The following is a 26,421-nucleotide window of genomic DNA, read 5'->3' as shown; positions in this document are numbered from 1 at the left end:
AACAATAGTAAACACGATTTTGCAAGTGATAGATCTTAAATTGTGCATCCCAAACTATGTATCATAAGTATTTATTATCGCTAATAATTTAATAATATACATGGTATCCCAGAACTCAACGCCAAGTGGAAACGTGATGATAATATTGTGACCAAATGCGAGTGAATGTACTTGCAAAAATCGTATTAAGTTTAGATTTTTATTTTGTTATTCAAACTCTTATTATGAAGCTATTAAGTATTTTACCATTCTACAATCCTGATTAAATGCGCTCTTAAAGAAACTCACATTAGTACATTTTTTATAAAGGAAAGCTCCTGAATGTACCTTTCGTAGTTCAATAAAAAGTCTTAATTATTGAAAACATTGTGCATTTTTGTCATTATTTTTTACTGAGATCCTAGAAATATTAATTACGGTAACGGATTCAAAACTTAAATGAACAAAATTAATAAATGTTCACCACGATAACTGAAAAATGGTCACACTTTCAAACTACATACGTGAATAATCATTTTTCAAATTTTTTTCATAATAATGATGATGAATAACTAGATCTGGAACACCCTGTGTAGTAAACGCAGCAACTTATTCAGGGTGGACCAGTGCATTCCAAATATATAGATCAAAAATGGTCTTTATAAAATTAAATGAATAAAGTAATTTTTTACTATCTATATTTATAGAAGCTATCGCTGTTAGAATACTTTATTACAAAAATATAACTATTTCATTAAAATTCTGAACTTCTAAATGGTATAGTGCTGTATTATTTTTCCAGATTCCTACTTCAAATTATGGTACTGCTGAAGCACACAAGCAAACACAGTAAAGCTATTTGATTTTCATTGATTTTTGATAAGCTTCTTTGACATAGAATTTTGATAAGGTTCTTTGATGTTTAGTATCTACTGATTTCAAAAATATTTTTAATTTATTTTGTTTTCAATGCCTGTACCTTAATTTTAATTTTTTATCCATATCTACATAGGTACACATTCCACATTTCTGTATTTTATGCTGTATAAAACCATATTTTTGGCAAAAATATTATTTGTCATCTGATGTGAGATAGTTCACTTTTATGTATTTTCCTTACCAAACTTCCTTTCCTGTGCTTAAGCTTCCAGCTCTTTATTTAATTTTTATTTCTATTATATAATATTTTCACTTTTCGCGAATGTCAGAATGGGTCCGATCCTGTTTATTTTCTTTCTAATGATTGTGCTCATAAGAGTTCTTTCGTCAACCACGTGATAAAAACAAGAAGAAAACAATTTATTTATATATTAATCAAAAAACTCACGTTTCAATTAAATAAAAATTATGTGAAGAAAGTTGAATTGAGTATAAACACAATCATCTAAAATTATACGAAATAGTGCACTCTGAATCTGTTTCTCTAACAATGACTATAGACCATTTGGAAATAAATATTAAAAATAAATGCCACAACACCCTCTGTACAGTTAATTTCATAATTTTGATTTAGGTCAGAGCACTTCCCTCGTTCCGGTCTTATTAAATAGAGTCATTGAAATAATGTGCGCGTTTGGTCCCGAAGGCATTATTACGGATCTCCCGAGCTTAGGCTATAACGTTATATTGTTACTTGGAGTTATGTTTGCGTTTCGGATTGCCTGACGGCCGGGAGCCAGGCAATGGTTATCAGGAGCGGCGGTTGTCAGGCGGCTAGCCATTGCCGTTTATTTACATATAAATAAATTACGGCGGTAAATTATTGTACGACGACGACGTTTGAATTTACGCGTAGCGGCGAACACATTGTACGCGAAGCAGGTATATGCCAGGCGAGGTCTGCAAAGAGCAAAGATCTATGGGCACAGTAAATGATCTAAGGGCACAAACGCTGAGGTGGATTCATTGTAAAGCTTTAATTAGTTTGTATAGAATAATGAGCATAATTATTTAACATTTTAAATAATTTAAATCTATTTAAATTATTTGTGTACAATGACAAATAACTTATTAGGCAACAACAATGCTGCTGAATTTAAAAATTGTGAGACACATCAGTCAAATGAATGTTAAATTGTGTTATTGAATCTAACTTAAAATTAATAAACATCTTATAAAACAATTAAATATCGAATACTTAAAAATCTTATTAAGGTCTCGTAAACTACACAACAGCGCTCGCAACTATCAAAGAAAAAAAAACTTTTGTTATAGATTTTCAATCCTTGCCATATATCTCCTGATTGCAGCGTTGTAAAAATCAAGGTAATGGCAGGTTATATCTTTTTGCCTCTACTTCCAAATATTGTTGTTAATTTTTATTGTAAAACTAAAACTTTACTATTTGAGATATCGGTAGTGGATCTTTTTACCCGCGGATCATCAAGCCCTACTCTACCCTATTATATAATATATATGTAGTAAAACTACAATTAAAACGTAACTCATTAAAAATATATCTACAGCGGTTATTATTTAAGATCATGTTTGCACACAAAAAAACGCATGCAATTAAATATTTTGAAAAGTTATTAGAACTGCCCATAAAATTAATATGGACTAAATTATATGAATCCATAAAATTTTATTACTATGATTGGCATTTCAAATAAAATTGAAAGAATCGAAATTTATCGCATAGGACATGAAACTATGGAATAAAACAAAAACAAAGATGCTTATCCTTACGGAAAAGAGGTCAATATTAAATGTTAGTAGATGGTTTTAGGAAATTTAGTTATACTATACAAAATCTTCGTTGAAATAATTAAACTATGCCATTTATAATCTCTCGTAATCTTATAAGTAAAAACTCGTAACTCGAAAATTATAAGTAAAAATGGCACAACCATCTAGATTTTTATAAGCATCTTTTAGTATGGTACTCGATGAATCATTAAAAAGTTCTAATATATGATTTAATTTGGAATAGGCAAATCTTTCGCAATGATTAAATTAAAAAAAAATAGATCTTTGGGCATAAATAAGCACAATGTTATTTTTTGTATTTATTTATAACAATACTATTGCAAGTTAATTATAAATAATAAATAAATTTTCAAATTACCACTGAAAAGAATTTAAACAACTTAATTTTCGGAAAAATTTGACGCAGATTTATTACAATTATTCCCCCCCCCCTTCTCCCTTGTCAGCAAAAGTAAGCAAATTTCTTACCCAAAGTAAGCAAATCAATAACCCGCCCGCCCTCCTATAGTGCTTACGTAATACTTGAACGGTCCCATACTATAAATTATAGAAATTCCAACAGATTAATGTCGAAAGGCTAACTATATCATAATGTTTATCCAATTTTCAATTGATAGTTTTTATATCGCAAATATATTTTTATTCCAAAACGAAAGTATTAAAACTCATTTAAAAATCTCATTACTTTCGGGACATGCATAAGTCCAAGGCTTAACGCCTTCAGAGGTCTGCACTACAAAGTACAGTTTCTGGCCCTTGTTACAAATAATTTGAGCACGCCTGACTACGAGTGTGGGCCCGTTCTGGTAGAACGTGATTTATGGCCCGTATGAATTTCTACTATGTTTGTACACGCATCACGATTCGCGTTTCACGCGGAAAGGGCGAACAACGTACTTATAACACCGAGGAGCTGTGATTTTCCGCTGTGGGGAGGTGTTATTATTTTTATTGTCGCCAAAACGTGAATGATAGTCACCCGAACAGGATGTATAATATGTAACCCTAACTGAGATTTTGTTTATTTTTCGTTAATGGTTCGAAGTTCAAACAAGCTTTTCGTGTATTTTGCACCATCTGCAACTGATATTTTTTACACCGCGATACAACTGATATTTTAAGCTATCACATTAACTCTATAAAATTTATAGTTATAAAATCGATAACATTTTGCAATCCAACTATTATAATAAATTTACAAAAATAAGTAATTAATTAATTTTTACCTGTACTCGTGATTCTGGCAGGTTGATTTTCAGCGCTACTTCTTCCCTCATGAATATATCAGGATACCTCGTTTTTCCAAAAAGAGATTCTAAAACATCTAGTTGAGCGCGGGTGAATGTTGTCCTTTCTCTCCTTTGCTTTCGTGGGTTTACACCTAGAGATTACATTCAGATGTTAATAATAATATTGTAACAGTTGTAATTGTAAGTACATACTACCATAACAGATAAATTTTACCAAAATTAATTATTAGTTTGATATTGATTCATACGTTTCAGCTGCTTATGAGACAATCTATCAGATTAATGAAAATAACATATGCGCACTAATTACGCTCAAAACTCAAATATTTATGTTTTCTGTATCAATTCAGAATAGTCATCAGATTTTTATAAGTAATTCCACAAATACATATAATATTACCATAATATTAACACATAGTAAGAGTGAGCATTAAAATGAAGTGTTGCACATACATTAGACATTTTTTAATGCAACTATGAAATGAAACGGCGCTTACTTACGGTATAATCTTCGTTATAAAATGCAAATGAAAAGACCGAGAAGAGTTAAACCTTTAATAAATTATAATAAGCACATCTGCATAAATGCATAACGAGAATATTAATTAGCAATCTGCATTTAACAATTATATATGCGAACTAGTACCTTTTAGATAACTGCAAAAACTAGTTCAAAAAATGATACAGAAATATTAAATATTTAATACCATAGAACTATTACATATTTTAAAAGGATTTGAGAAAGTTGTTTAGTGCAACAAAAATCTCAAATACTACGCGTATTAAATTTTTATCTGTATATGAGCGATGATAGAATAATTAATTAACAGATTTCAGATTTTGCTTGCAAGTATATTCTGAAATGACTAGCATTTAAAAGTTACTAGTAATAATTAACAGGAACTATGGATTTTAAAATCTACATCGTAATAAATTAGAAATATTAATTCTAGATCAGTATGTTTCACAATTGCACTCCGCAGCATCCCAAAGAATAGGACATTTTATATAAAATATAGACTATTATTGAAAATATGAAAAAATGAAACAAATAAAGGATTTATTGTTAAATATTTATTTTTATTAACCATTAGGAGTAAAGGTACAAGATTTTGCTTGCATGTGAAAACTTCATATGAATGTCAGTTAGTAAATGATATAAAAAATTAGAAAACGACCCAGAAAATTAATTTCTGCTAGCGTGGACACAAGAAAGTCCAAAGTAAAGCAAGGAAGCGTAACTATATGAACGAACTGTCGCTATAAAGAGCAGGCTGACTTAAGAGCAGAGCAGAGCAGAACTGTACCTATATATTGTGTATATAGGTCCATATACATCTATGTACCACGTTTATAGCGTTTGTACATATTTTATGCACACATAGAAAACGACCTCATGAAGGAAGATAGAGAAAGAGCGGTTGCCTTTTCAACTGGGATTATATCTCCACCATTTCCGTCGGAGATTATGTTCGCTGCGTGAGACGCGAACCGACATCAGGCGGACGGTCGCGGGGACGGTTTGCCAACCGCGATTCAGGGCAAAAATATCGATTCGCGAGCATGCTCGTTCATTGTGGAGACACATTTATTGTGAATTTTTAGATATAAAGTTTCAATACTAAAACATTTTTGTAAATCAACTGTATTAAAATAAACGTGCCCAATCGAAAATGTTGAGGCAGATTACTGATGCTCCGTGGTTTGTTAGTAACAAAACTTTACACGACGATCTTCATATTGATTTTATAAATAAAATAATACAAATCAACAGTATAAAACATTTTCAAAAACTACAACATCATTCAAACCATATAGTCTCTCATCTTCTTGAGACATCAACTTCAAGAAGACTGAAGAAGAAGCTGCCCGAAGATAATATGGAGGAACCTTAGATAATATGAACAGAATAATTGAATCATTTATTGAAGTGATTCTCTAAACATGATTGTAATATTGATCCGATAAATTTATATGTGTGTTTGCAAGTGTGTGTGTATGTGTGTGAGTAAATGACATAAGCCAAATAGCTCATAGAATAGTCATGTATTCTGATTGCTATTGAAAATAAAAATTAAAAAAAAAAAAAAAAAAAAAAAAAAAAAAAAAAACTGTATTAAAATCACAATAAAGTCATATTCCTGTTTATATCTAAAAATCTTATAAACTATACTGTATTATCTATCTCTAGATACAATGTTCCAATAGATACTAAATCATTTGTATGTTGCCACCATTTTGAAACCCCGATGTTGTTTTATCCCGTTTCAAGTCTAAAAATTTCATGAACTAAAAATGAAAGCTACATGATGAGAATGCCTCCAAGTTATACCTCATCGATTTTACTGTCTTTTATATCTAATAATGATATAATTTTTCAATAGGTACTAAAACATTTTAACGTTTCCACTGTTTTAAAAACCCAATGATATCTTATTACTTTTCATATCTAAAAATCTTTTTAACAAAACATTGTGAATGTCTCCAAGTTTATCGACTAAACTGTAATATCCAAATCAAGATATAATGTTTCAACAAGCAATGAAACATTTTTATGTTTCAACTGTTCTAAAATCCCAATGTTGTCTTTTTTTCACATCTAAAAGTCTTATAAACGAAAGATAAAAGTTACATGGGTAATATCTCCAAGTAATACCCCATCCAATAAACTTTATATCATCCAACATAATCGGAATGTAAGCATTATCATAATATTATGAACAATTCGATGATGCTTGGAGAATAGTTTTATTTATTATTTTTAGGTAAATGACTTCTTCCACTTTTCACAATATTCAATATAGCACTTATATATTTCCACGCAATCCTTATATTTGGTACATGTATTTCAAATCAACTAGACACGCGTCGACTCCACTTTTCTCAAGTAGACTCATATTTCAGTCGTGTAATTCAATTATACTGCATATCATTTTATCGCAAGAGTTACGTACAATTTATATAATATGTGGCTGCTAGTGAACACATAGGCGTACTAAAAAAATTGAGTCTTACATTTAGAGAATATTATGGTAGGTAATTATAATATTGTTATTCTGCCCGAAGGCATATCTATGATTTGAGAGTGTTTGAGAAAAAAAACAATGATATTTTTCCTCCTGTGTTTATCATTTTCATCAACATTTTATTACCATTAATTACTTTTTTATTCTAGTTTATGCATTTTCCTTTCAAAACAACTGCTTCCATGCATCTTGTGCGTAGGCTTTCAGTGTCCTGAGTTTTTTCTCTCAGTCCTGTTCTGTATTACATTTGACAAGTCTTGAGCACTTTTTGCAGGATGGATCCGGTCCAGTTTCCTTTTACTTTTAATAATCGTGCACAGTAGAGTCCTTTCTTTGTCCACTCTTTTCTGCAATTCTTCATCTGTTATTATCTTGTCTGTCCACTTTATCTTCTTCAGTCGGCTCCAGCACCACATTTTTAGAACTTTCGAGATAGTTTTTGTAGTATTGTGCAGATACATATTTATACTTACAATTATTTTAATATTTATGCCTACTGTTAATATATTATCTAAACAGGAGTGCAATTATATTTTTTAATTTTAATAAATTATACGCTACTTTTGCTGTGCACAAAAATTGCACTGAAACTTTAAAATAAAAATGTCGGAAAAAAGTAGATCTCTATTATTAACGACTATGATATCTGACATAATTTACTGTCATAAATTTTTAAGTTATTTTTTGATAATCAAGCTCCTTTAACCCCCCCACCTGCCCAACCACAAAGTTCGCGCCTATGAGCGAATTTGTATTTATACAGTCAATCATCATGGTTTGTTTGCTCTCTAAACGGGAAACGTGCCGATGTGTACTCAGCGGGGATACTATGACACAGTCAAGGCAAAAGAAAGGGCAATTCCCTTGCGGCCAATATCTCAATTGAATTTGCCAAAAATAACACGAACACAACGCACTGATAAAACATTGGCGGTTCACGCATTGCTTTTTTAAGGAGAGTTTGACAGACCGATCGACCTTGGTTTGATAAATGTACACCGATTGTATGCTCAATTATCATTTATTTGCATAACTCATTATGAATGACTGCATAAAAACTCGAATTTTGAATAAATGTTTTTATTGATAAGGCGATAACAATTTAATTAACAAATTGCAAAACAAAGCATAGTAATTATACATGTTTCTATTGTTGTTATTTGAACCTTTAGTAAATGATTTGTACTCGACGCCAACATCAAAAACTTTCAATAACCTCGAGAAAAGATGACCAAGATACTGATGCATATCACCTACTATTATTTAACCAGTTTACAGTAGGGGAGCATTGAACAGTAGGGGAGACTGGGTACCATTGTGCCAGGTTGCGGTAGTGACATTCTATACTAAACTGATTTACAGGTAATGTCCAAAACTATACTGATTTGCAGGTAATGTCCAAAGGAAGAAAGTTAAAGTATGTTTGTTGGAACAAGTTTCCATTATTGCGTTGAGTCAGCGCCCTACCCTAATATGATCTCTTGACCAAATTGCTTTTAAAGAGTAAATTTTTTTGTTCGATTTCCTTTAATAATTACTGTTACTTGTATACAGATAGATTAATTTGTTTGTTATTGTACTGTAAGTTGAACATTAGTAATTATTTACCAGCAAATAATTTTTAAATATAAAAGAGAAAGAAAAAGAAAAATTCAATACAAGTAAACAGAAGATTTCACACAGATTTCTTGTTTAAAAAAATATATTCGGTTATATATTGTTATATTTTATTTATAAGCTTTGTTTAAATGATTATATAGTGTTGTGTTACATATAATATTTATCTTATTATATTATTTTAGTTGTGTTATATATAATATTTCTGACAATAAATGTCGTTTTTAAGGATAGACTTTAAACAATTTAGGTGTTTAGCTTTTATTTTTGAACCTATTTTTATGCTTGTCACAACCGACCCTCGGCTGTGAATGATTGTGACACTAACTCTTTACTTGTATGATTTGATTTTATGACTAAGAACAGTATTTCAGTATTATCACATAGACAAATGTCCAAATTAATATTTAATTAACTTCCCGTAGATTAAGTTATTGCAATGGGCCGAAAATCGGAATTGAAAATTATTACATTTCTCGACGTTTTGAACGTTTCTGAACATTTTGGCATACCTCAGATAAAATGGATGTGTGTGTGTGTGTATGTATGTATGGATACATATTTTCAGTCACGTTTTCGGGCGCACGGATCAACCGATTTGAATGGTTCAAAAAGCATTCGATTCCTATCGATAGGGAAAAGAGCTGATTAGTTTTTGGCAAAGGCAGGTCTAGCCGTTTCGGGGATACGGAGCAAAGAGTGCAGAAAATAGAAATCGACTTTTTGAGAGAACGGAGTATCCGATTTGAATGATCTAAAAAACATTCAATTAGTAATGATTGGGAAAAGTGTTTATTAGTTTTTGGCAAAGGTAGGCCCAGTCATTTCAAAGATACGTAGATAAATATGTAAAAAATGGCAGTTTTTGAGAGAACTAAGCGTCCGATTTGAATGATTTAAAGAACTTTCTGCTTGTCTTAACAAAATAATTGATTTTGGAAAAAAAAATTTTTGTTCCATTTTTTTTTTTTTTAATTTTTTTTATATCGAAAATAATTCAGATTTTATTTTTAATTCTGACTATAGTTCTTATTTACTTACTTACGTTAATAATTTCAACTTTGCAATTCAGTTTATATAATACTTATAAATATTAGACAATGTTACAATATTTATAATAATTTATTTGAAAACATTCAGTATTCCTCGAACATTTCGTTACGGTACGGGAAGTTCCAGCAATTTGCCTTAAGGCATGATGCCACCCACCCCACTAGTTTACTTTTATTTTTGTAACATAGAGTAGAAAGATGCTTAAAGGACCAACACAGATATCTTTTTTGAAGTTAAGAATGTTTAACAACAATATTTCAAAGTAAAATAAAAGATGCATAACCAACCATTACCTTGATTCTTAAGACGTTGCTATCGGAAAATAAACGGTGATGTTTGAAAATTCATAACTTACCCCACGCAGGTGGGGGTAACCCATGTGACAAATTTTTGAAAAACAGCAAAAACACTTTTCTTCGAGTTCTACATAAATTTCAAAAATCAATTAATTTTTCTACATAATGTTATCATATAAAATACAGATGTGTTTCTCTTTATCAACTTCTCTATTAAGTTACCACAACAACTCCCACCCGGAAGCGGCATCTATAATGAATTATCCGGCATTTTCCGCAGTCAAGCAGTAGCATAGCAGAGGCTTTGATAGAAGCTCTCTCAATTAATTCACCATCCCTTATCGGACGGCGTGCACACCATGAGAGCGCCTGCGGAGCCTGCAGAGCCTGCGGGCATGACGACTCGACTCGTCACTGGTGTATTAGTTCAACGCAGTAGGCGTGCTGCGTTTGTTTGTGTTTCTAACCAGGGGCACGTGTTACATTTCACACCGACGAGTACTGAATAGTGAATATATTGTCGAGCACTTTTCCACTGAAACATCCCCTCGGCGGTGATTAAATCGACACTTGTCGCCTTGCCACGAGACTTTGGTAAAAACGCCTTTTCCACAAGAAGAAAAATATGGGAAGTGTTTTATGAAGGTAGAATTTTGGTTCTAATGAAACATACAAGTTATGCTTTTCTAGAAGGTATCATAGCAGTAATAAGTATTTTTTATAAAACGTTATATTGTTAAACAATTTGAATAAAAATATAGCAATTCCTGAAAATGTTCCAATTTTTGTATCAAGTTCCAAAAGATTTTTTGCTTGCTCCTGAATAGCAATCTGTTCTTATGAACAATTATAATCATTATTTATCAATTTATTTTTTTATAAAATTTATTTATTTTTTATAAAACGTTATATTGTTAAACAATTTGAATAAAAATATAGCAATTCCTGAAAATGTTCCAATTTTTGTATCAAGTTCCAAAAGATTTTTTGCTTGCTTCTGAATAGCAATCTGTTGTTATGATCAATTATAATCATTATTTATCAATTTATAGAAATTTTTTGTTTCTAATGACAATTAGAAAACAACCCACAACAGTTGTCTTTCCTATTGTGATAAGACTTCCTGTTTCATCTGTTTCATTGAAAACACATTTTTGATCTATTTCCTCAAGTGAACATCGATATCACTACTGCTTGACATCAGGTTACATCGAGTGCGGCTTTTGAACTAACAACCTTGTGGTTTGATAGGCGTAACCACATACATCACAGAAAAAGATATTTAATAATTAAACTTTTCGCTTAAACGTTTTATTTATTATAAATAATTATCAAAAACAAAAATTTTACTTTTGGATTTGAAAAGGTTACGTATAAATAGCGAGATAAAGACTATAACTGAATGCCTTAATAAAACCCAAATGAAAAGGCTTTGTTATAATATTTGCGTTCTTAATGTTATATATTACTGGACTGTCGTGGCAATAACACGAGTGCGATGACTTTAAAGAGGCTACTGGAGACTGCAGATTATGTAGTGCTTTTTAATGTTACAATCCATTAAAAACTTTATATATTAGAAAGTTTTTTTACGTCGTGCAAAATATTTAGTAAAATTTAATTTATTCATTAGATTTATTAAATTTACGCGTGCACGTGCAGCTAGATTTAAAAATTTAGTGATGACAAAAATATAGTAAAAATTATTATAGAATACATATAGATGTAATATATTAACCCTCTATGAGTTGAATTTTTGTTTTCTATCCAAAATATTTGAAAAACATAAAAAATTATAAGCTTATATATGCGAATGAAAAATAAAATAAAACTGTCTAAACAATTTTTTTGGTATTATTGAATTGTGATTCTCAAGTCACAATGAACTATAGTTTTTGCACTCCTGTGTATGAAAATGTTATTTCAGGTTAAAGAGTCCAGCAAAAGTCATAAGAATGTACATATACTGTTTGTTTTGACAACGATATAGATTTAAAATTCATGACTCACAAAAAAGTAACAATTATTTAGGATAATTGAATAAAAAATTGGAATGTGACGAGGGCCCATAATGGGTTAATTGTCATAAGTACATATATTTACATGCATCATATTTTTTATATGATATATTCCATCCTAAACATCAGCCAAATTTTTGGACGTGCTAAAAAATATCTAAATGATGGTTAACAATTACGTATGATGGTTAACAATAACGAATGCATTTAGAAAACTGATTAATTCTTAGGAGAATATCTGATTTAAATTCAGCAATTATGTGTAATTGCAGACGTAGTCATAGTAAAGAAAATATTATAATCTGTTACATACGCAGAAGTGATAATATATAATATTCATTAATTATGTGAAATCATTTTTTATATTCTCTTAGTTTCAAATTAATGAATTACTGTAATTTATTTCGATCTGGCTGCTAGAATTTAAGGAGTCATATATATATATATATATATATATATATATATATATATATATATATATATATAAATGTTAAATATGAACAATTCAACACTCAGATTTTCAACACACATTTTATTCAATAATTACAGACGTTTCGAGACCATGGTGTGCCTCATCTTCAGTGTAATTTCAAAAACAGTTACTTATATACTACACATTCTTTAATATTTAATTTAAATTACATTTAATTTTTGATATACAAAAAACACCAACTATTCCTTGCAATGCTTGACTCAGTACTAAAAAACATGTGACACTTACAGAAATATTCTGTAGAATATTTATCAAAAATTAAATGTAATTTAAATAAAATATTAAAGAATGTGTAGTATATAAGTAACTGTTTTTGAAATTACACTGAAGATGAGGCATACCATGGTCTCGAAACGTCTGTAATTATTAAATAAAGTGTGTGTTAAAAATCTGAGTGTTGTATTGTTCATATTTAACATTTAATATTCGATCCACTCATATCACAAAATTCTATATATATATATATATATATATATATATATATATATATATACATAGCTGGGCACCGTTAATCAAATAGTTAACTTCGTTAATCGTTAATCCGCTACAAAAAAAGTTAACTTCGTTAAACGTTAAAGCGTTACATTTCGGAAAAATTAACGCAAGTTAACGTTAATCGTTAATCCGTTAATATGTGTAAAATTACATTTTTATATCGTTGCGTTAGTGAACTTAAAAAACTTATTAGTTTAGGTTCTGGAAGTTAACAGGTTATGAATAAAACAAAATACTTGTATAATTCAAATGTGTAATTTAACCCCTCGCGCGTTTTATGCACACTTCCGTGTGTATAAGGAAAATGGCACAATTATCACATACCGTGATAACGCTATTGGTCAACTTTCCGTTTTTATGATTGCATATTGTTTTTACAAGAATTTTTTTCTAAATAAAGGGAAAGAGTTTTTTTTTTAACTTTCCGTAGGGCAAGTTATAGTAATCGCAAAAAAATCGAAAATGAAAATTTTTGCATTTCTCGACGTTTCAAAGGTTTCTGAATATTTTGGCATACCTTAGAAAAAATGGATGTATGTGTGTGTGTGTGTGTATGTATGTGTATTCGGATACAAATTTTCGTCGACGATTTCGGGAACACGGATCAACCGATTTGAATAATTCACAAAACATTCGATTCGTATTGATAAGAAGACGTGTTGATTAGTTTTTGGCAAAGGCAGGTCTAGCCGTTCCGAAGATATGGGGCAAAATTGAGCCAAAAACGGTAACTCAGTTTTTAAGAGAACGGAGCGTCCGATTTTAATAATTCAAAAAACATTTTACTTGTATTGACAATTATGAAGAACTGATAAATTTTTCATGAAGACAGGTCTAGCGGTTTCGGAGATCTAATGAAAAAAGTAAAAAAAAATGCCATTTGGCAGTCAAAATGATCATTAGACATATGCACATCAAATTATCAGATATTTTATAGAGATTTTAACAATAAGTATAAATTTTATTTACATTCCTATGGGTTCCGTACCAATGTTTATCTTTTAGACAGCGACGCGGCGCTTACGCGCTTTATATTTTGTCTCTATGCAGTCCTAAAACAGTAAAATTGCTTTGAAAAAAAGTTCAGATCTTCCAAAATATGTCAAAATAATGAAAACATTATTTTTTTTCAAAAAAAATTAATTTTTTGTCCAATAGTTTTGTCCAAAAATCTTATTTTTTCGAAGTAATTTTTTTTCAAAAATGTAATCGTTTTTAAAAAAATAATAATTTTAGGTACGGAAAGTACCAGCAATTTGCCTTAAGGAACGATGCCTTAATTGCCTTAAGACAGAATTCCATTTACAGCTAGTTTTTGCGAAAAATAGGAAACGCGCGACGGGTTAAGCGTCGGCCATAAGGTGCATATTCCCCTTCATGAACATTAACATGTTGAAGTTCTCGTCTGAAAGCGAGGCTCGTTTTGGTGTCAAAATGTCTTTACCCGTGGAAAACAAACGTTCAACTGCAGCGCTTGAGGGTATAGCAGTATTGTATTTAATAAAAAGATTTATGAAAATCTGTTTCCCGAGGAATGCAGCATCGTTGAACGAGTCTTTTGATTTCATATCCAGCCACATTTTAACGAGAATTTGCGTTTTATTCTTTAAAGAGTTTGTAGCTCTTTGATTTTTCTATAGACTGAGTGGCAGAATTGAAAAAGTCTTCCTTCTCGTCATCATCGTTATTGCTCCCTCCGCCACTTAAACTATCTCTGTCCTTCGAATTTTTCGCTGCTTCTTGCCATAAGGCATCTTCTACCTTTTTTCCGTGCATTTTCTTACTGCATTCCTCTCTACTGCTGTCATACGTTTCCAGCCACATTAACCGAAACTTTGGGTGAAATTCCGCGGCAAGTTGGCACTGTTCATCATTCAGGAGTAGTCCAAATCTTTTCTCTATGCCGTAAGGCATTGGCTAAAGCTGTGCCGTGCGGTAAATAGTAGGCATTGGATTAACGATTAACGGACTTCTCGCATTTTAACGGAAGTTAACGTGTCCGTTAACATTTTTAAAAGTTAACTTAAAAGTTAATCCGTTAATCAAAATGTTAACTTCGTTAATTAACGATTAACGGATTAACGAGTTAATGCCCAGCTATGTATATATATATATATATATATATATATAATATATATATATATATATATAGATTATTAGAATGTTATATATTGAGTAAATGGGACAATCTGAAATCAAGTTTGTTGTTTTAAATTCTCCGAATAAAGGCGATCATAATAAAAACGTAACCTCAAAATAACTAACGATATATCTCATTGTACCGATATGGATAGATTGACATCGCAAAATGCGTTAGCGAAAAATGATAAAAATATAAAAAAAACAAAACAGGAATATTAAGTTACACGTCTTTTGCAGGCTCCCTTTGATATTACCCGAGATAGAAGTCGCGGCGAGATATATAAACGGGCTAAGGTTCTTTTTACGTTTTTACTTTTTACTCGTCGGTACGAAGAAGGTGTCAAGGTGTGTCGAATCGAATGACACATATGCGGACGTGCGCTCGAATGTGTGCGAACGCGTACCTATAGGTGTCTTTTCTGATGTGGGTACTGTGGTCAGTCGCCTCCGTTTCCAATTCGGATTTGTATCTTTCAGTTATATGATGTTTCTTTTTGCTTCGAACATCTTTTTTGTGTTGTTTGTTTGTCCTCGTATTCGTTTTTTATGGCAATTAGGCATCAACGGGTGTCCTTTTGCGACGAACGGATCCGCCGATTTGTATGCGATTGCCACTATATAACGATTCTCAAAGTAGAATAAATAATTGTAAAATTAAATTATTGGATGCACAATAATGGAATTCGTATGAAATAATTGATACTGTAATTGAATTTTATGATAGGCAAAATTTGTTCCCTAACTATTTATTCGAAAATAAAATAAGAACATTGCATCAAGATTTAGTTGTGAAAACATCACTGATTTTATGATAAATCAAAATGAAATAAATAGTGAAACAAGATACCTTATAAATAGGCCAATTTGCTAATTATAGAGAGTAATATGATAGCATATACTCACATGAACTCAAAAGAAATAGTTTATTTTACAGAGGACACAATTTAAAATTATACATATATATATATATATATATATATATATATATATATAAATATATATATATATATATTCAATAGATAAGTCCTGGATTTTTTCAATATATTGATTGTTTCTTTTCTGAACAGTAAATCCAATAATAAAAAACAATTTGTTTTTTGAAGATGTTTAATAACGACGTTTCGGAACTATATACGTTCCATCATCAGGTTTATTCTGTAAAATACAATGTTTTTTAAAACTATTAATTAACATTAATTAATGATGGTCATTACAGATTATTTAAAAAAATTATAAAAGAATGGATTATATACCAGTGTAAAGAGTAATAAAAATTAAATAAAAAAGGTTTTATATAAAATTGAGAAGCAAAAAATTATTTACCTGTAATAATTTATATATCCATATTGTTTGTTTTTAAACACAAATTGTTTTTTATTATTGGATTTACTGTTCGGAAAAGAAACAATCAATATATATATATATATATATATATATATATATAATATATGTAAGTGTATGCGAGAGTTTTAAAGCAGATGTGTGAGTAAGTTCTTCTAAGGCGATACATCAAATAAAAAGCAAAATTCATAAATTAATCTCTAATTTTCCTAACGTTTCCACATAAAATTATATGCCGTCATCAATGTATATAAGACTTGGTGGCATACATCAATAAATGCGCATCAAGCACATATAATAGGTTAACTAACTAACACCCAAATTACTTGGCACAAAAAGTATTCTCAGAAGCGCGCCCAACCAGGCTAAAACAAAAAATTCCCAATGATCTCATAAATAGCCATTTGTAAACGCCAACATTAATATTATTATTATTATTATTATTATCTTATTATTTCTATTATTGTTATTTTGTTATATTTTATTGTTTTTTTAGTATTAATTTTATTTATATTATTTATTAATTTTATTTTTATTATTATTATTTGCTTTTATTTTATATTAAATCATCATACTACGGATATTATTTTCATGTAAATTCTATCCTTTGCTCTCTTATTTATTTAAATTTATGTTATTATTTATCAATATTACTAGATGTTAACTATTTAACAGTTGTAATAAATATTGTAATTTATAAAAAAAAGCTAACTAACTTTTCTATACTCACTTTGTCATTAACAAAAAAAATTTCTTTTGCGCTGATTATTAGAACTCCGCGAAGATTTGTAACAAGAATATTGTAGACAAAATTCTAAATATTTTGTAAGATTCATTTCCAGGCAAAATTATTAACATGATTCATTAACACATTTTTTATATTTGCTTATTTGTAGTACGATTTTTCTCAACCAGGACTAATAAACGCAGTATTTTTTATCTTTTAAACAGCAGTCCTATAAGCTGTTGGGCTGCCTGATATTAATACTAGTCGGTTCTGTAGAAGGCAACCCAAACAGTTGTCCCATCCCTGGGCGACGAATTATTATTACAGTTTTTGTAATAGGGCAAATATTTATTTATACAGCAATGTCATATCAGAGCTATTTTTACTTGGCAGCATATTCCTATCTATATTTCCAAGGAAAAATCGTTGTCACTACTGTTTGATAAAAGGCTACTCGAAGCGGATCGAACCCGAGACCTCTGATTTAGGTCATTCTAGCCACTTACCTACGAGATACGAGATAATTACCAGATCACCACGTTGTCTAAAAGATAATTTTAATAAGTGAAAATCTAAAAATAAAATCTAGCAAAAAAACTAAATGCAGCCTGATTGTCGTTGTATAGAAATGAATTTTAAATCGCAGCAACAACTATGATGCAGATAGATAGTTTGTCGCCGGTACCTACATATAATGCAATTGTTGGTTTAATTGTGTCTATATCATGGCAGCAGCTGGCCGTTTTCCCAGCAACGGATTTGCGCGACTAGACGCCTCAGCGCTTTTGGAATCGTAAACGCGAGATATTCATGCTAGATTTCACTCGGTGTTGTGTTCTCTGCGTTGACGCTGTACGGAGCGATTTTCTTTATCGAATATTGAATAGGTAAAGCGTTGCGAGATTCGAGATAGGTAAGTGGGTGAGGTGAAACGAGATACAGAGGAAATAAATTTAAGAGAAAACAAGTACCTACTACAAGGAGATTTGATTTTAGTCATTTTAGTTTTAGTCATGGACACGAGAAATAGACGACGAAGACAAGCAATATTATTATATTTAATAGGTACAGACAACAAACAAACAGAAACGAACATTCATTCACTAAACGACATAATAAAAATAGAGAAATGCAAATTAATACACAAAATGAAATATAACAGAATTAAAACAAGTACAAAAATAGACACAAATCAAGATATACATGAACACTACACTAGACAACACAGCAATTTTCACATTGAACACAATAGAAAGAAGTTGAGAGGAAATGTCATATTGAGCGCTAGTAAAATATATAATGAATTGCCAAACGATAATAAGATGACCAATGATGACGATAAATTTAAGAGAAAAATAAAGAAATATTATAAGGAAATTGAAGACAAAGAAGACTGAAGAGTTATATAAAAATAGAGATATTTTAATTATAATAGATATTATATTAATGAAATGTATATATAAAATATGAAACCTGTTTTCATAATCTCTCATGCCAGACACTTCTGTCTGTCTGAGATATGAAAATAATGTATAAATATATATTTATATATTAATATATACATATATATATATATATAAAATAAATAATAAAAAATATTTACCTTAATAATGAAGATAAAACAACAGTTTTGTCAACGACTATACCACGTAATTATGAATGAATATAAGTACATACTATATTTCTGCTAAATTAACGAGAAATAGAGTGAATAAATTTAGAAAACAAGCACCTACTACAAAACGTGTTGACTTCAGTCTTTTTTATGATGAGGACTTTACTTCACTATAAAACACAAGACTTCTCTTCATGGAGTAAATTCTAAATTATTATTTTTTTTCTATTCTATTCTAACATTTTTTTCTCTCTTTTCATGTATCAATAGCTTATAATATATCATTGTATATTTTTTATTTCAAGGAAAAAAAACTTTATTAAATATAGATAGCACAGAAGTTTTTTCAACAATTAAACCTTTAAATATGAAAAAAATATTATATTTTCCATCATCTCCTTGTTATCAGTATATATTAGTATATTATTAATATAAAATTTAGTATATTATATTGACCCGAATAAATATTATTATTACTATTGATATATTAATACTTCGCCAAAAAATAATAAATATAAAATTGGTAAAGCTAACGAAAAGACAATAATGCAAGATAATCTTCAAACTTACCGTGTTTTAATTTAATAAATAAAGTAATCAATTAACTATGACTGACTAATATATAATGACTAATATACTCGCCATGGAGAAGTGGCAGAATCTTTGTGTATTGACGAGTATATTTGTCATGGGCACAAAAGAATGAAAATTTAAAAATGAAATATTTTCTAAAGCGTCAGGTTGTTCAGAATATTATATTTATAATTGTATAAAATAAGTACATATTTATGAGTGGTGTACGTTAAGGCAAGTTGCATAAACTTTAGGAAAAGTGGAAATAATACCCATATTTAATCAATAGTATGAATTCTGCCTATTATTGCAATAATCAATGGAATTAAGATTTAGCTACTTAAATAATATTTTCTTAAAGTAGTTATTGCTTTTCATAAAACACTCTTCTTACTTACTTACATTTATTTATATAATTTTGCATTAAATTTGATCCGTTTTGTGTTTAATGCGTATGTGAAATATGATTATGCTTGCAAAGAAGTAAAATTTAGTAATAACATTTTTCAATTGCTTAAAATAAACCCATATTTTTCATTCGATATTCTAGCAGCACAACTTACTCTGTAATTAACGAATATACTTGTCATGAGTTCGATGTGAGCATCACAATTTAATGGTTAAAATGCTATTAATTTTTCTTCTTGCCTATCAACCCTTTAGTAAATAGAAGTTGATTACAATAAACCTATTTCCTCCTCTCATATGAATACTATCCATTATTGTAATATTTTTAAATAAGACGTAAATGATTAATATATTTACAACAAGGTGCGACACGAGTCTTTGACAAAATCGATACGAAAATTAGCCAAAGCGTATAATATGCGCCTCATATATATGTCATGCATTTGTTCGGTTTCGTTGAGTATTATGTTACAAAATCAATAAAGGCACTTGCAAGTTATCCTAGCTTACATTGTGCATCTGTGACTAAATACGTAGATATCATTTGGTACGTTACCTGCAATGTCATATTAGATCATCAATTTAATACTCCGAATGAACTTGAAATCGAGGGTGTTTTATCTATTAACTGTTAGGAATAAGTCAATTATAGGATATCAAGCAAAAATTGACAATTCTTAGTTAATTAGAGTAGCGCTTCGTCTCCAGATTTAAGTTTTTTTGTGAACATTTTTAAATATATCAAATAACTTTACTTCGTGGTAGCTCATAAATTGCTTTCTAATATAATTGAAGATTTCTTCATATCTTCATTGATTTTTTTCACTGTGTATGAAACAATGGTTTGATTTAAGATTTTGTCCAGGTTACCTCAAACATTAAAAAATCTGCCCTCTTCATGAAAATTCTAAATAAGAGAAAAGTTTTAGGCAACTGCAGGTCCATTTTAATTCTAGGAATTTCTCATTTGATAAAGAGTTTGAAATAATTTTGGATGATAAATTGCATGCATAAACAACATACTTTATTAGGCGACCAAGGTTTTCAAAAAAGCACTCCAAGACCCATTCTCTTCAAAGCTTCAATCAGAATGTTATTAGTTTATATGATGATGGTAGTTGTTGTGCAGCAGTATACAAATTAATAAAATAGTCATGTATCTGATTTTCGCACTAAAACACCTAAAAAATCGGATCTTGTTCCGAAAACAAAAGCATTGTTCGTTAACAGAAGCCCTCAAGTGATGTTAAGACTAGTTACAAAAAGCTCTATTCTTACTGTATGTGAGATTTTACATTATCTTTGCAATAATAATTTACCCGAATGCTCAAAAATATACTAATTTATTTTATTTTAGCAACGAATTCATCAAACCTATGTTAAATTCACATCTAATCTGAAAAAACGCTATGTAGTCCTACTTGGTGCATCACAATCTACTTCGAAACAATAAAATATATCTAAAAATGTATACTGATGTACGTGCTTCATCAGTATATACGATAAAATCATTTAGTTTGTTCTCTATATACATATTACATATGTCCCATACTTTATTCAATTTTGAAGGTTATCAGCAGAATTAACTATTTTTTCTTAACTGGCCATATCTTATTTCCATGGCGTTCATATTATATCATTTTAGTAAATGTGACAGCTTCCAAAGTGTCCAGTAATAGATATTGTATAATTTTTCTTTTATACATAAAAATGCTTTTTCAGGCCGTTGTCACTTTTTACAAATCTCCCAATAATAGGGTCATATCCTAAAAAATTAAACAGGACGCCATGTGTCAGAGGATTAACATCACAGTTGATACAAACATTCACATATTTTTATAGAAAATATTTAGACCACTATAAAAATCAACGGACGAAAAGGAAATGGAAAGAAAACGATTTTTTAGTGTTGCTTTTTATATTTGGATTAATCCATCTGAATATTCTTTGACTGGTAAATCTACTACTAATTAACATGTACTAGAGTTTTTGACAGCTATTTAAGTTTACGGTTTCTATGCTTTTTGAGAACGAGCAGAGGGTAATATGGTCGTACGACGATGATTCGAGCTGATCTTAAGAAAAAATAGTTAATCCTTATTTTAGGTAGAAACTGATAAGAGACACCTGCTGAATTACAAGTATTAGTCGAATGAATGGTATGGTGTTCTGAAAATAAAATCTTTAAATTTGATTACATAAACATTGAAAAAAAACATTAGTACTAGATATATATACTTTTGTATTATGAAATTGGTAGCAGAATAGTTTCTAGAATTATATGTAATTTTTACTGCTATTTATCAAAAAACATATAAATTTAATGAATTATAAATAAATATAATAAGTTTTTGACGCTATATTTATTAAAAATAAAAATAAGTTTGGATACTTAAAAATATTTTATTTTTTGTTGATCTGCTATATAGGAAGTATTAGGCGTATCTCTATAGGTGTGTTTCGATAAACCCTTTTGCCTTGCCAAATCTGATTTGGAGAATCTGATAAAAATTATTTAGTTTGGCATAGCGAACATTTTAATCAAAGGTTCTTATTAATTTCAAACTTCAACCAATTAATGTGAAAAAAATATATCAAAGTTCTGGAAGTATATATGGTATATATATACGTTTTTAAATTCGTTTTAAGTAAGTTTTTTTTAAATTAGTATTCAACTTTAATTTATAAATGTAACTGCTCATTTTTTTGTGAAATTTGTAACATAAATTGAAAAAAAAAATCAAAATTTCACATGGCGCCATTTTTAACCATCTAAAGACCGAATTTTTGTTTTACATAAAAAATAGGAAAACAAAAAATCAGTAATTATAAGCTTGTATATGCAAATAAATATGAAAAAATCTATTTGGATAATTTTTTTGGTATTAATGAATTATGCGACTTCATGTGAACTCAAGTCACAACGGCCTGAAAAATGTTATTTAGGGTTGAAAAGCGTAGCAACAAAGGTCAAATATTGATATAGGTTGTCATTTCAACGTTAATGCCATAATTGCGATGAAAAAAGCCATAATTATTTGGTAAGATATTCAAAAATTTGGAATGTCACCCATAAAGGATTCATTTTTTTATTAGTTTAACTTTCTTGTTATTTTTCAATTAAGTACTTTATCTCTGCATCCTTGCAGAGTTTATTAGATTTCCATATTTGCGTTTAAATAATTACTATGTTAAGTTTACAATGTATGCTAGAAGGAAACCCAACGGTTTACCTTTAAGTTGTACTTCTATTTGCTTTTTAGTTGTGCCCTACGCCTTGCAGAATTATTTTGAAATTTTCTCTCATATTTATAGACCCAGCATCGTTGGCGTATATTTGAAGTAAATTGGGAGACAAATATAATAAGGCTAATGGCTGATTCTTTTCTTATTTATTGATGATATTTTTTAGACATTCGTTGTATAAACCATAGACGTATATATCCACATACACACCATACATTCTATATCAAATGAATATTCAATTTGATATATGCTAGTCTAGAAGCCCTGTATACGGTCCTATGCCGACTATAGCAACGGTTCGTTTCAAAACCCCTGCCATATAGTTACATCGCATTCATACAATAGTATGTATATATATACGTTGAAATATAGTCGCACACAAAAGCAAAACTTTGTGTGTATTTGTAACGAACAGGCGTATAGAACGCGAATGTTAAGCCGCTTATCTGGGTGGCAGTACGAAAACCGGGCTGAAAATAATGGTTTGGTAGACAACGGCTGAGGGGCACAACGTACTATGCACACGTTACATCAAAAAACTCTGCAAAGATAATTTATATATATATATATATATATATATATATATATATATATACACTACTATGTTTAGAAGATGTCTCATTTATTTATTTCGTTCTTGATCATGCGAAGATATAAACATGACGACTTAGCATGATAGATTTACCTTTTTGCTGCGTATCGGAAAACGCACAGCAGAATCGTTACACAACAGCAACGTTCGCTTGACGTTCTTTGCTTACAGAAAATTGTTCAATATTTAATATTCATGTAGTTTTGTAAAGGATTTTCTTATACCATATCAAGCCATTTCACAAAATATACTATATGTATGTTAACAACGTACAAAGTAGTAGTAGAAGCAATTGAACCTGAATCAAGTCCCCGGTTCGATTTGAGCAGTCTGTTGTCAAGCAGTAGTGACAACGGTTTTTACTTGAAAATATATATAGCAAGATGTTTAATTTATTGGTGAAAACCGACAAATCATCCGAAATGTCAAAGGACCAGTACGAGAGGGTGATATTTTACCACTTTTGGAATCTGAACGTAAAGCTTGAAGACTAAAACAAATTAATTCTAAAATGTAAGAGGTGATATCCCAAACTATAATATCTGGGTTCAATTATTTGTCGGAAATTATAAATTGCAATAATAAGAAGCATCACATAGAGATGGGACAAGGATTTGGGTTGCCAGATATAAAAACATACATAGTTGTATAAAATTCAACACAACAGCTCATATAAACCTTGAGTTATGATCGATGTTTGAATTAATAATGAAAAAAAAACAAGCTTCGCTTAAACTCTGTACCTTTTAAGATCATAACGCAACTGAAAGTCTTAAACAATTCCATCTATTTTTTTTTAAACATGTTTATTAATATTTTTGTTATTATCATTATTATCTGTATTATCACATCACAAATAACATATATAGTTTTTCTTTTGCTTTTAAAAATGTTACAATATAACAGGAACTGCACACAAATTGCCTCCCCTTTTAGATGCTCATAAAAATGTCAGACAAAATGAAATAAAATTAAAAGATTTGATAAACTAATAGTTATATTAGTACTATATTTTTTTACAAATCACAACTTTAACAAATACGGACCAAGGACTAAAAATAAAATATTTAGTGATTTAACTAACTTGTAATTCCTCATGTCATATCATATTACTTCTTATAAATGTAACTGTGCATTTTTTAGCTATTTTCTTTTCTATCTTACAATTAGTAAACATTAGCCAAAACTGTATGAAATGATTGATATTAAAAATGATATCAGATCAGATATAGCATTGTGATCCATTTTCAATTTTCGAAACATTATCAATTTATTTCATAACAAAATGGAAATGATATGAAAGCAATTGCACATGTATATTTTCTGGTAAAGGTATTCTACATACATAAAATTATGACTATTTGCACATGTCAGCTTTCGGCATGTATCAAACGTAAATATGAACGTGTTGTATAAATTGAATATTGTAACTATATTATTCATTCGCTTTGATTATTTTAAAATAAATCAATATTCAATTAACAGTTTCCATAAACGCAGGGGATTATCATATAAAAATTTCGATACACAGCGACTCTATTTGCATGATAGCAGATATTTGTTCGAGGAATATTTTAATTAATTATTATTAATGGAACAATGATTCGATGTGTAATGGCATTCAAAAGCATTAGATAATCTCGATGTGATCAAAAGACAGACTTGGGAGCTACGCTTCATCAAACGATCAAATTTTAATAGCTCGTTCAAATTAGGATAATATAATATATACGTACATTATACATACGTACTCATACATACACACACACACACACGCACATATATATATATATATATATATATATACTATTGTTTAGTTGCGCCCATATTTTAAGACTTTTTTCAAATAGTCAAACACCAATTGTTAGTTCATTAAATCTTTTAATTTTCTTATTTGATTTTTTCTGATATTTTTATTGATTGTGAGATATACAAATCAGTATGAAATTAGAATAAAGGTGTTCATTGACATGTTCATATGATAAAATATTATTTGAAAGCAAAAGAAAAATTATAGAGAAATCAATATAATAGAAAACATAATATTATGTAATGTAATATGTAATATGTAGTAATGTAGTACCTATGTAATAATGTAGATAAACATTTTTTTTTTATTTTCAACGATATTAAAATATTTTTTGTCTCGATTGGATGACATGTTCTGCATAATATTGTAATAGCTACTGTTCCGCAGTAAACAGAACTGTGCAGATGCGTCATTTTTGCCAGAAAATTTAAAATTGTACTATCATAAAAATTTCGATTTGGGTTATTATTATCGACTAATTTTAATTTTTTATATCTTATTTTGTTTCAAATGTTTGTGATTGCTAAAGTTACACCGGACTTTTTGTAGAATTGAGTAATTGTGAAATAATGAACAATAATTTTGTAATTAATTTTACTTGATTCGGTGGAGGAATAGTTATAGCATCTATCCATTTTTATTTCGAAGAAATCTCAAGATACACTATTGGAAAAAAATGTTACAAAAAACCCTAGTTTCCCTACATAATAAAAAGTAATTTAAAATAATTAATAAACTATTTTTGAAAAATACTAATTTTACATCTTATTTAATACATTTGAATAATATTTATTTTTACAAAATTATAGACAAAATAAATAAAGATGAGCAAAAATCTGTTTCGAATATAACTTTGATTTATTACACAAACTATTACATCTTTTTTCGCATCTCCCCTAAGGACTGTAGCCAAAAATCTTTTTCCAAGTGTAACCGATGATGCACTTCATAGCGTCGATAAGAGATATTTAGTACGTGAGGGTGCATTATTAGGAGAAAAGTGTTTTGAGTTTAGGGGAAAACATTTCGAC

At 29.5% G+C, this 26,421-nt stretch overlaps 1 protein-coding gene across 1 annotated transcript in view; it reads right to left on the bottom strand.

Moving 5' to 3' along the window:
• The window catches only part of LOC113385752 (homeotic protein ocelliless-like), a 65,237-nt gene that overhangs the window by 24,993 nt on the left and 13,823 nt on the right, over positions 1-26,421 (bottom strand). Inside the window, 1 exon segment of the mRNA XM_026623590.1 lies at positions 3,915-4,069. Within this exon segment, the coding sequence (XP_026479375.1) occupies positions 3,915-4,069 (155 nt within the window).

The sequence above is a fragment of the Ctenocephalides felis genome, unplaced genomic scaffold (assembly GCF_003426905.1).
Source record: "Ctenocephalides felis isolate EL2017-DRISC unplaced genomic scaffold, ASM342690v1 CF-g0.4_SCAFFOLD_03571, whole genome shotgun sequence".
NCBI lineage: Eukaryota > Metazoa > Arthropoda > Insecta > Siphonaptera > Pulicidae > Ctenocephalides > Ctenocephalides felis.
Note: the sequence above shows the minus strand (reverse complement) of the source record. Positions and strands in the feature narration are given on the sequence as shown.